The 12,381-nt window shown below is 44.0% G+C and overlaps 1 protein-coding gene across 16 annotated transcripts in view; it reads right to left on the bottom strand.

Moving 5' to 3' along the window:
- The window catches only part of rnf220a (ring finger protein 220a), a 147,560-nt gene that overhangs the window by 36,866 nt on the left and 98,313 nt on the right, over positions 1–12,381 (bottom strand). For all 16 annotated transcript variants that reach the window (XM_047588612.1, XM_047588611.1, XM_047588601.1 and 13 more), the window contains one exon: positions 905–1,034. In XM_047588612.1, coding sequence (XP_047444568.1) covers positions 905–1,034 — 130 coding nt within the window. The remainder of the gene's footprint in view (positions 1–904; positions 1,035–12,381) is intronic.

Here is a 12,381-nt window from a genome sequence, read left to right on the forward strand (position 1 = left end):
CCACGTGGGGTGACGCTATCAGTTGCCCTGTTCCTTCAGGTTAATGGGGACTATCATAAAGCTGGGCCGCTAAGGTGGACACCGGGTCACGCACAAACGCAGCCGCTCACAGGCCTCACGCATGCAGGTACACATACACACAGCCAGACTGTGCGGTCAAGGTGAAATATGGATCCTAATGGTTGTGTCCCATCGTTAAAAGGGCTTGGAGTTGATTTATCCATCGTAAAACAGCTCGTGCAACTGCCACGAGGAGAAGAAGGGGGCGGCAGTGAACCTGAGGTCACAGGTTTGAATCCTAATCCCTGTAGGAAACACTTAGCTTTGCGTTGACGGCATGCCTATGCCTTTTATGCAGATTTATGGCACCAAAACCTCTGCTCAGAAAAAATACGGGTCGTTGAGCCTGACATAAAAGCGGAGCTGAAGTATAGCCTGTGCCTTATTGCATAAAAATGACCCGGCTTTATGAGCCAGTAAGAATCGTCCTAAAATACCTGTGTTTAGCTTTAAAGAGAGGACACACACACACACACCCTGTTCTTACTGTTACAATGAATTTAAGCATTTTTTTTTTTTAAGCGAAGCTTTAAACACCCAGACATTTTGGCACATTTTATCTGGCTTACTGGAGTTAAATTATAGGATGGACATCAGTCTCATCAGTCTGTGTCCATTATGGAAACAAGTTTGCGTTTAGTCTAGTCTTTTGTTATATACTATTTATACTTAATTTCCTTCTCCAGTCAATGAAATTGGGGTGAAATTGTCATTTTGGTTAGGGCTTCTGTGTTATATACTTGGACACACACCTTTGGTCAATGGAATGTTTGTGTGCGTGTGTGTGTGTGTGTAATTACAAATAAGAGGGAACATAGTAATGTTGCATGTGTTGAAGGCCTACCTCAGGCAAATGTTCGCTAGCCTCTCTATCTCTGTCTCCATGTGCTCCTGGAGCTCTCCGGGCCTGAGCAGCACCTGGCAGATGGGACAGACCGGAGCCTGGCTGTCGTACAGGGACATCTTCTTTTTACCTGGGAACAACAACAAAGAGGGAATGTTACAAAGGCGAAAACTTTAACATAGGCACTGATAGGACAAGCAAGAGGCAGGCATGAATTAGTGTCAAATTAGTGTCAAACTTGGTTAGGTAAAGACTAAATGGGTACACCCTTCACAAACCATTCATCATATCAGATCCAGATCCATCCAGATTACTTCATGTTTTTATGTTACATGGTTCACCGTGTATTGGCGTTAAGAATACAAAATCTTCAGCATCATCTTTGAACTAGAAGCTTTTACTGTTCGAAATCTCAGATCATAAGTGCATGATTACTTCTAGATTACACTCCTACAAAAAGGGGGACAGAGTGCTGCACAGTCTCTATTGTGTAATGTTGCTCTCAGGTCAAAGCAGGGGGACGGGGGAGGTGTGGAGGTGTGGAGGGGAGGGGGGCTAAAGCAGCGACTGCTGTGGATGAGCTAATGCTGTATAGAGTCTGCCAACACTACCTCACTTCATTGTCCTTGATCAGCAGGGCACAGGGTGGGGCCCACCTGTTTGTGTGTCAGTGTTTGTGAGCACATTAGAAAGTGTGCACGCTGCCTCTCAGAGTTTACCTTTGAGTCCGTCTGAGCTGGCTAAAAATAACATGTACTGAAACTACACCGGTGTCTAATGTCGGAGGACACTTCCTGATTTCCTGCATTCAGCCAATTAAATGGGCTTTTTTTAGCCCGCGAACAATAGGCTCCGCCTCGGCCAGGACATCCTGTTTAGACTGCTTGTCACCACGGCAACACGGGGCCCAGGTAGGGGGACTCCCCTCCGTGTCTTGTCGTTGTTGTTTCTCTCTTTTACACACGCGCACACGCTTATACATACACATGCAGGCCTCGGGGGACACGTATCCTTGTGCACATATTGGTCTGTCACAACAGCTTCCTCCAAGAGGACTCATCAAGACACAACTGCTCTCACAACACATGCTGCCTCCCCTCCCTTCCCAGAGCGTGTCCACGCATACTAGCCTCCCATTCTCCTGTACCGCCGCTTAACAGAGCCCAACACGTTAAGTGAATAGGTAAATAGGTAATCGATTACTCTCTCTTTCTTTCTCTTGCTCCCTCCCTCGTTTCACATCTACCCATCCTGAACCCTTCCTACTTGGCATTATCCACTTCTCCTTTCTTTGCATCTTTTGTGGCTCTTCTCCTTGAACGCCTTGTTTTTTCCTTCCTCCTCCTCTCTGTCTTATTTCATTCTTCAACAAAGCTCCCTTCACATATTTCCCTTTTCCTTCTTGTTTCTCCATCTATTTTCCTTCCCCCCTTTATTGCTTTGACAAGATAATTTGAGTCCTGCTGAAGCCACCGCCATCCACCGCCGCAAACAAAGAAAGATCCAATCCCCCTCTGGGGCCGACGGGGCTCTTTCTATTCCGCAGACAAACACAAACTCCTGGAGGTTGTGCATTCACACACGGGCACACGCACAGGCGTACTCCTAAAAATTGATTATTTTTAGGCTTTTGTAACGTCGGAAATTGTAAATGCTTATTTTGCACGGCGTGACTTCACTTTCCGCAACACAATTTGAGGTGATTTTCTTTTGAACTGTGAAATATTCAACACGAATATTACTTTTTGCATTGGTAGACGGGTAATAAAGAAATGTACATGCAGGGATGTGACAACAGAAAACAAGCAGTGGAATTGTATGTCAACTTATTTGATTTGAATGTTTTTACAATACATGTTAATTATTCTTGCTCTGGTGTGACCGAATACAACACAACTCTTTCATTCACCAAATAATAAAAGTAACATATCAACAAAGCCCAATCAGAATGAAATATACCTCAGGGAGGAGAAATATAAATACACGTTGCAACACACAATATTATGTAAGTATGTAAATATTAAGATTTAGTTTTGAATAGCTTGACTCTTTCATTCATGGTTAATACACTGCAGGCTCGACAGATTAAAAATTCACTGAAGAGGAGGAAGCTCAGACTTTCTCCTTGTCATGTAAGCATGTGTGAGTTATCCCATTTATGTAAAACACATCATAACAGGTCGGCAAATTAAATATCAGTCAATCAGCTTCTTTGCCGTCACTGTCTCACGTCTTTCCTTGTCATTCTCACTTGTGGTGTTTTCTTGCTCTTTTTTTTTCTCCCCTCCTTCTCATTGTCAAATGCTCCCGGAGAGAGGTGAGTGATGGGGAGAGGCGAATGGACAGATAAATCCAGGGGAGAAGGAGGAGAAGAAGAGGAGGAGAAGGGGAGGGGGGGGAAGGGCGTGGGATGGGGTGGGGTGTTGATGTGATACGATGTCGCGCACCAAGCTTGTCAGCCCCTTAAAGATGATTAATGTTGGGGCAACACACACACACACACCCACATACACAGACACGCGCACATGTCCTGCTTTGGACCTGGCAGCTCAAACGCACACTCGCCCTGCGGCACAACAAGGGAGCGTTTAATCTCGGGAAGCACAGGGAAGAGTCAGGGAAGGTGGGGGAAGAGGATGGAGGTGAGAAGACGGCTGGACAATAACAAGGAAATAGACCTGACAGGACTTTTTAGTGGCGAGATTCCTCAGTGAAAAGTCTGTCGGCGGAGTGAACGAGGGATGGATGGATGCACGGATGAAGGAAGGGAGAGAGAAGGTGTGAACCGCCCTGACAGGCGTGATGGAATATGGGCCTGATCCCCGCTAATGTGCCAAGATGGATCGTCTCATCTCTCTTACCCCAACTTTCTTTCTTTTTTTTTCTTTTGTCTCCCAATCTCTCCATTTGTCTTCACTCACCCCCTATAGCGCCCGTTTCCCTTTGGCTTTTCTTCTCCGTCCTTATTTCCCCAGCCACCACCTTGCCTACTTTTCATCTCTGTCACTTGATCCACTTAATGACGCTCACTGGTTTTGTTCATGTCACAAAACAATAAGTCAGCCAGCTGGCAGGAAGCATATCCTCTGACTTTTCCTATCTTCAGTCTGATTTATTTACTGGCTGTGATAGTACTGACATAACACTTTGGCTGCTCTAACCCAAGCCACAGAGTCACTAATTCCTGGTTTAGCAGTGTGACTTTGTCAGGAGAGAGAATAAGAATCACAGAAGGACCACTAAGTGTTGTTAGTAGACAAAATACAGACGTATGACGTTGTTACTATGTCTCTATCTAACCCATGTTTAACATGCAATGTGTCCTTGACTAGGCTTTTAAAACCATACACTTAAAAAACAATGAGATGAGTCACACGTATAAACACAACTGGACAGGCAATTACAGACAGCAGATGGTGGGGAGGAGAATGCTAGATCATATGGAAGAGTGGAGAGAAGAGAGGAGGAACCTTCCTTATCTTGCATTTGTGTTGTTTCACATTCTTCCGTTCCTTCCTGCTGTCTTACCCACGAATCCTTATTTTCTCCACCTTTTTATGTATTCTTTCCTTTTTACCTACAGGACAGGCCGTTCTTCCTTTCGCACCAGTAAATATGATTGCCCACCACAAGGTGTTAATCAATGCCAGGTTTCAGTGGCTCCGTGGCCAACAACCGATGACAATTTTGTCAAACGCCAATCATCATGAAACGAGTTTAATCCCTTTCAATACTTAAGCATTCTTCATCTTCCTTCATGTCTTTTCTTTTTTTTTTCTTTTTAAGTTTTCCTTCTCTCCCCTCTGACGCTTTGGTCCTCATGAAGTGTGAATCAATAGATGCTAGATAGCGCAGGCTACCAGTCACAGACTACAATGAGCTGAGGTAAAAAGGTGCACCTCCAGAGAGGACGGGGATTGTCAGCTCAATACTGGCTCTCAATGGGAGCAGAGATAAAACACCATTTGGGGTGTCCTCACGGCTCAATGGGCTAAGAGGCAAGGCATGTACTCACAACGCTGAGGCGCCAAATCCCATTTAATGACCTGTACTGCGGGTCATCTCTTCACTTTTATCTTGACCAACACTGATGCCTCTCAGAGCACAAGAGATTGGTGCACACTGAATTTTTCCTCAAACTTGGAAATATATATATATATTTTTTTTTTACAGTCAGTTACAGAATTACCCACTGCTGTGTTGTGGCAATCAGAAAATGACCGATATAAAATTTGTAGGTTACTGCCTTAAGGATGCATTTATAGAAAAACAGAAATGTGTGACTTTCCATGAGCTTGATCCTTTTTTATATTTTATGTCTTCAGTAAGGAATTGAATTGACTTGTAAATTATACACACAATCAGCTAATGAGCACTGAGCATGTAAACTGGATTTAAGCACAACAATAAGAGTCAGAAAAGAGGAACGCCCGATTTATGGGCTGGCACATATATATTATGTTGGTGGGCGACACGATGCGCACACACGCGGGGCACACTTGCAAAACACACGAGCACGTTTTCCCAAATGGAATTACAAAGTGTCTACATGTGGAGGCTGTTTTTCTGTCCTTGAACAACTGTCTTCTTCTTTTTCTACACACACACACAGGTACACACTTTCATTCCCCCTCCTTGTTGTTCTCCTAAATGAGTTTTCTGACATGCATCAAGTGTTTATGCCTGCTACCGTTCTTTTCTCATGTTCCCCTCCTTCTCCTCCCTCTCCTCCTCCTTTTTCCCCCCTCCTCTCCTCCGCGCTACGCTCGCGCGGCCGGTTAGCTATAACACCCGCCAACATCGGTAAACAAGGAAATCTCTCAGCCGCGGCCCGGCGTGTAACCGCATTACTGCGCCCGATAACCTCTTCAAATAATGTGCGATAAGGGGAATTTGATTTGATTCACGAAAGGGAAAGAGGGCCACTTCTGCCCCCCCCCCACACCCCCACCCCACCCTACAATCTTCCTTTTCCTTTTCTTTATCTCTTTCTTTCTCGTTCACTCCCTTCACCCCACCGTCCTCTCCTCTTCTTCTTTTCACTTAGCCCGAGGGTCCAGGCCCTCCTCCTTTCCACGCATTCTCCCCTTCTCCAGAATGACACCGCCTCACATCTGCAATCAAATAAATCCCGCCAAGGTGTCAGCCTTCATTTAGACTCTCCCCGGTCTTCTCCCCGACCAACGCAAGGTGAGGTGAGAGGGGCCCCGTAAAGCCATCATCTCCATAATGGCAAATATGAGCCCTAAAGCCCAAAACCAGGGGCCGTATTAACGCAAATGGGACTAGCAGGTGTGTATGTGTGGGTGGGTGTGTGTGTGTGTCTCCCAGAGAAGTGATATGTTTTTTTCTTAAGTGAGCTGTGATTTAAGCAGCCTAGACACTAGGCTGATCACTGCGTGTGTGTTTCTGTGTGTGTGTCTGTGCCTGTGCAAAATAGATGAGGCTGTGTGCCTCATTCAGAGGACATTTGATGAAATGGAACGGGGGTCAACTTCAGTTTGCCACAGGGCTGCTTTGCGTTAGTCCATGCATGTGTGCATTTCCTGTGTCTGTCTGGGTGTGGGTGTGTGTGTGTGTGTGTGTGTGTGAGCAGTCCACTCCCTGACAGTGATGCATGGCGCTTTTAAATAGCACTCCTCCACGCCCTGCTCAAAACTCATCACCAAGCTCTTTCAGTATCCCTCTCTCGCTCCCTGGGGTTGTCACTTTTAGAAAAGCAAATGAAATGTCGGCGCGGTGGAGGGGAGGGATGAAGAGATGGCCGGATTGAGGGATAGAAGGGGGAAAGGTGCGCACGCGTGTCATGTGTTGGTGTCTGTTTGAGTCAAGAGACCCAAAACATTTGCGTGTGCCAACTATGGACGTGAATAAAGAGCGAAATGGAAGACGCATTTATTTCGCACGAAGAGGACATTTATTGCTGTTAATATATGCACAGTGGTCGCTCTGTCACTGGGGAAAGCTTTGGGAGCAGTGGACAGCATTTTCAAGGCTGCTAAATAGAAAATGAAAAGGAAATGCAATTTGGAGGATTTAGAAAAGGAAAAGGAAAAGTCCAAAAGATCATAAATCAGCAGCTGCCTAGTTTTGAACTCATACTGATAAATGGTCATCTGATGAGCCTGTGTGTGTGTGTGTGCGTCCGTGTGTGTGTGTGTGTCAGCATGTGTAATGCGGCTTTCACTCCTGGGACCCGGCCGCATGCGTGTGTCTGACTCAAAGACAGCAGTGTGATGCCAGCAGTGAGGTTATCTCCAACTACTGACAGCTGTTTATTCAATCAATCACCTTGTCACTGTGTGTGTGTGTGTGTGTGTGTGAAAGTGTGTGTCAAAGAGGAGCCAGTGGAGAGGGAAAAAGAAGTAAATTAATGGAGCATTAACCAAGCACTGACCCACAGAGCAGAGGGACAACCAGCCGCAGCAGGCCAAGCCTCAATTCACGACCCCCATCACACAACACGCTAAAGTGCAGCACTCAAACACTCATGGTCGCAGAGTCCAAGTATTCTGCATGATCATATGTATATTAAAAAAAAAGCCACAAAGATGGATAAACTGACTATTTCAATTGTCTTTTTTTTTTTTTTAAGAAAATATAAATTATAATATTCCTTTATTTTACTTGCATTTTATTTGCAATAAAAACCGTATTTTGATTAATAATGAATAATTTAATAATCATAATTAAACATGAATAATTAATGCCTGGGGAACCTGTACATTGCACATTTTAAATATTAAAGGCAGACAAACTGAAATATTGATTACTTCCTGGACTTTTTTCTGATAAGGTTTGGGACACTGGAACATAGTGCCACTCCTATACTTGGTGTCCTGTAGCACACTTGCTATGTCTTGGTTTGCATGACACATGTTTACAATAGAAAGACAACCCTCTGCCCTGTGTGTGCTGACTGACTCTGTTCCATTCCTCCTTCCTCAGCTTTGCGGAGGAGGAGTGATACCTAACGGAGACAAGTGTGGGCGTGAGGCCTGTCGGCACTCATTTCCATCCCAAAGGGCCTAATCACGACAGGAACATGCCGTGTCAGTGGGCAAACGGGGACATCAGCATTTTAAAATAGACACACTGAGTCAGCCCAAACACAGCGGACACAGCAAACACAGGTCGTGAGTGTGCCAAATGATGGTTAGCAGAATATTTTCATGGCACATTTGAAAATAAACTGTAAATCCTTATTGATTGTGGTTTGGAATTTTTAAGCAGGTCTTAGTGTAGCGGCACACATTTCTGCATCTTAAATATATCCTGACCTTTTGTGTAATTCTCTGATAGTAATTCCATACATATTACTTCCTCTTTTCCTTTAGTCCTCCTTTCTTTCCTTCTCCCCGTCCCATTCCTTTGATTCGACTTGCTCGCTGCCTCTCATTATCTCTCTCCCTGCTGCTTTCATATGGTCTAGCGGCTGAATTAATTACCAAAGCCAATTAACGCTAGATTGGCTGATGTTTTAACTAATTAGCTTTAATGAGGGTGCCGTGGCTGCCTGCACCGTGTTAATTGAATCCTAACAGCGGAGGAGGCAGCAGCCAGCGGAGGCAGAACGGGAGGGATGGATAGATGCGAGGACGGATGGATGACTACAGGCACGTGCACGCTAACACACATGTTGTTATTGATAATATTCAGAGCGCATCGCAGAACCACCCACCATGTTTCCGCTGCCGGGTTATCATTAACATTTTTGGCCTCTTGTACAAGGCGCCGACACTCGTAGGAAAATAGAAGAAAGGAAACAGAAAACTGTTCAAAGGCGAGATTATGTTTTGTCACTGTGTGAATTCCCTTCATTTGCTGGGTGAAAGTTTGTCTAAGCTAAGAAGGTTTTCTTTAAATACAACTGATTCCCTCGTCATGTATCTCATGGTTATTCCTAGCTGTATTTGTTATTGCAAAACGTGCCTCGCAAAGAGGAGCAGCAGATTACCATCTTAGATCAATGTCATGCCGTCCTCTTAGCGTCGGATTACCCGCTGCATACCTGAACTCCTTTATCACCTGCCTTGTTCTCAGCGGATCATAGGAGACGATTTGAAAGGTCCTGTGGGTAAACTGAAATTTCACATGTCATCAAGAAGGATGTGCGGATATTTCCATGCGGCATCATGGATTCTGTAAGTCTGAATGAACATTTACAATAAATCTTTTGCATAGTTTAATGCCTTATGATACGGAGCGGTGTGCGAAGACTTTGAAGGAAAACAACAAAATAAGTGTTACGGCTGATTATGATGACCATTCACATTGTGTCACCTCATTATTTTGTACTTTGTTGTGGAGTGAGTATGAATTGTTCGCCCATCCCCTCCCCCACGGAGTTCCTCGGATGTTCTATTCCTGTGTTGAGCGATGGACAAAAGCAAGTTTTGAGAGGTCACTGATATTGCGTTCAAGAGAACAACCAGAAAACATGAACTGGAGCAGAATTCATTTGTTTATTCTAGAACACCTTCAAATGCCATGCCTGTGTTCCCAAGTATTGGCCAAATGGGAACAAACGTAATATCATATATGTTGTATTTATTATTACCTTTAACTGGGTCAGAAAAAATCCTTTGTACAATTTTTCAAAATACAGCAGTTCAACTTAACAGTCAAATGTAAAAAGTCATTACATCGTTCCAATTGCTAATGATTGGAAATCTTCTAAAAGAGCATTCATGAATCCATACAACAGCTGTTGAGAGACATGAACGACATTAGATAAAGTTGTAACATCATCTCCATCTTCTCTCTCTCTCTCTGCCGGCTTCTCCCATATTGCTGATCTAAAGACATGAACAGCGGCAGATTGTCTGAGGTGGCCATAAAAATCTGCATGGCCGTGTAAAAGGCTTAATGATTTTAAAGTTACAAGAGAAAAGAGCCTGCAGTTTGTCTCATCCATCAAGTCTAGCACCGCCGCCTCCGCCAAATGGCCCTGCCACCTAACCTGGAGCTTAGCAATGCAGGGCCAGATACACCCCCCCTCTTCCTCTCCTCATCTCTCGGAAACATTTTGTCTCTGTCCCACTTAGACTACATTATTCCTTTTTCTGCTCTGGTATATCTTTCACCTTCTCTGTGTCACCTTCTACTTCTACCTTTTTTTTTTTTTCTTGTGGTATGTGGCAATCCTTTTCTTTGCAGTTTTGTATTTTGTACGCAGCAAATTAAACTTGTAAATTTATCATAAAGCATAACATGAGGGAGTGTATTATACTGTCTTAAAGTTCTCTGTAGACTCTAGGCACTTTCTTAACCATGTCTCGTACACACTCAGAAACTGGGTGCAGACCAATTGAAGGACAAGCAGGAAAAACCAATAGGTAGATGAAATATTTCTGTGTTTTGATATCAATTGACTTGCATACTCAACTGCACACTCTGTGCTTTCCAGTCAGTTCCCTTCTGAGGAGCAGACACTTATCCAATGCATGTTAAATTAAAAAAACAAAAAACAAAAAAACAAGCTCAAGCACACGCGTGGATATTTGATTTACATGTTCTGCCCATCAGTCAAGTGGTGGCACATTCATTCACATACATTCAGTATACACACTGAGCTCACTCACCCTAAATACATGCATGGGGAACGGTTTCACTCTGCTCTTGGGTTTTACTAATGACAGCTAAATCAAAGGCTTTGACACAAATACTGAATGGAGTTTGCAGGCTCTATTTCACTTGACAAAACCTGGATTTATATATTGTAATAACGAACGTGTAGATTTATGGGTTGTATTAGGGACTATAATGTCATTCAGATACAATAACAGCTATAAATACACAGATACACAGTCTCTGTGACAACAATAGCCAAATGTAAATCAGATAAATATACGAAATTGAACAGTCATTCAAACAGGCCTGTTTAACTCGGAAACCTCATGAGTCTTTTGTACAGCAGATGCTATTGTAGGTGTGTGTGTGTGTTTGCGTGTGTGTGTGTTGGCTTGTCAGCAATTGAGAAGAACCTATTTCCTCTTACAGAATCCCCGGCTCTAAATGATGGATTGATATCTCTCTCGCTGTGGATTATTCGCGCATGTATGTGTGTGTGTGTTTGTGTGTCACTGGCCCTCTCAGCCTCTTGCTGCCTCTCCTCAGGCCCTTATCAGCTCTTGTCACAAACAGAGGATAGGGGATAATCCTTCATACAAGGGGAACAGTCTGGCCTACCATCTATCTAGCTGTCTGTCTAGCTGTCTGCTATATTACCCTTCTCACCAGAGTGTCACTGGAATAGGAATCAAACGGACACAAAGCAAACTTCCTGCATCCCCGTAATCTCTGATTGTCATAAGTTTGGCCAGGCTGTACAAAGTTTGGTGTAATTATTCTCCCTGTGGATAAACATATAAGACAGAGCTGGGAGTTTTGTGTTTTCTCTAGGTGTCAGTTGTCCTGGACGGAATAAAAATGAACCACAGTCTCCTTTGGAAAAATGACTGCAACCCAGATAATGAAAACTTTCCTAAGTTCCCGGTCACGCCTACGGCTTGGGGTGCTATGGTGTGGTCTGGTTGCGTGCCATGTCCTCATGACAGCGGGTGCTGCGGGTCATCCTGAGTTCCAGGAATCAGAGGAGTCGCTGGCACCAAAGTGGCCCAGACTACGAGAGCGAGCCTGTGAAAACGCGACTTTCGCTGCATTTCATAATGTCAGTGGATCACTCATACCCCACCTCACAAAACGTCATTTATCACCGCGCTTTTTGTTCTAAAATGAGATTTTAAAGAGCAATAAAACAAGTAAAAATAAAACAACATGAAAACATTACAACAAATTGTTACCCACAGGGACTTGTACCACTTGAGAAAAACCCACTCCAGATGGAAAATTGAAGCAGTCTTATTATACTGGTTTAGCTTAAAATACACGAATACTCCATACCCACATTTACATTCTTTGTGATGCCTCTCTTGCCCTGACTCTAAGGGTCAGTCTGTCTCTCGTTTTCAACAAAGTCACACAAGTCAGAGGGAAAAATGTATATCAAAATATATCTGGGTGGTGACACTTGATATGAGCAGACCAAAGATGTCTATCTGCTGGAGTGGGATATTGGACAGGTCACACCTGAGGCTGTGTGTGTGTGTCTGTGTGTGTGTGTGTGTGATGAGCGATTCTATCACACGACTGCAATTGGAAATCATTGTGATCTTTATCAATGTGCTATCTCTGTGCTCTACAGGACTCTGCCTATCAACTCTTCCTCCATCCCTTCTTACTCATTCCTGTCCTTCTCCTTTCCTTCCCCCTCTCTTTCTCTTTCCCTCTGTGTGGTGATACGACAACGTCCAATAGAGGGGGATGTTTCACTACACTTTGCTCTTGCCGGGGCTTCTGCATTCTCTAAAATGCCCCATCCTTTGCTTTAAAAGCTAAATATGTGTAAGAATTTCTTGTTTCAGGAGCCAGTGTATTAGATGAAATGCTACACAAACATTTTTCTCTAAAGATAA

The sequence above is a fragment of the Mugil cephalus genome, chromosome 7 (genome assembly GCF_022458985.1).
Source record: "Mugil cephalus isolate CIBA_MC_2020 chromosome 7, CIBA_Mcephalus_1.1, whole genome shotgun sequence".
Taxonomy (NCBI): domain Eukaryota; kingdom Metazoa; phylum Chordata; class Actinopteri; order Mugiliformes; family Mugilidae; genus Mugil; species Mugil cephalus.